General features: G+C 61.3%; 1 protein-coding gene across 1 annotated transcript in view; it reads left to right on the forward strand.

Moving 5' to 3' along the window:
* Positions 1-8: 8 nt before the first annotated feature.
* The window catches only part of ETH_00041475 (uncharacterized protein), a gene marked incomplete at both ends in the record, with an annotated part of 1,878 nt that continues 1,648 nt past the window's right edge, over positions 9-238 (forward strand). The window contains one exon of the mRNA XM_013375677.1: positions 9-235. Coding sequence (XP_013231131.1) covers positions 9-235 — 227 coding nt within the window. The remainder of the gene's footprint in view (positions 236-238) is intronic.

Consider the following 238-nt stretch of genomic DNA (forward strand, 5'->3'; position numbering starts at 1 on the left):
CATCGCAGAGGCTGTGGCGAAGCTGCCGCGGGTCTACGGGGTTTGCTTCGACAAACAAAATGCTTCCTTCATGGCGCAGCTGCAGCACAAGGGCCGCAGAGAGTGCAAACACTTCAAAATCAAAAAGTACGGAGACATCAGCGAGGCCTACAACGCCGCCATTTCCTGCAGAAGAAAGATGGAGCATGCGCTTCTCGTGGCGCCTCGGGGGCCCCCGGGGGCCCCCGGGGGGCCCCCA

The sequence above is a fragment of the Eimeria tenella genome, genomic scaffold, assembly GCF_000499545.2.
Source record: "Eimeria tenella Houghton genomic scaffold, Eth_scaff2969, whole genome shotgun sequence".
In the NCBI taxonomy this organism is placed as follows: Eukaryota; Apicomplexa; class Conoidasida; order Eucoccidiorida; family Eimeriidae; genus Eimeria; species Eimeria tenella.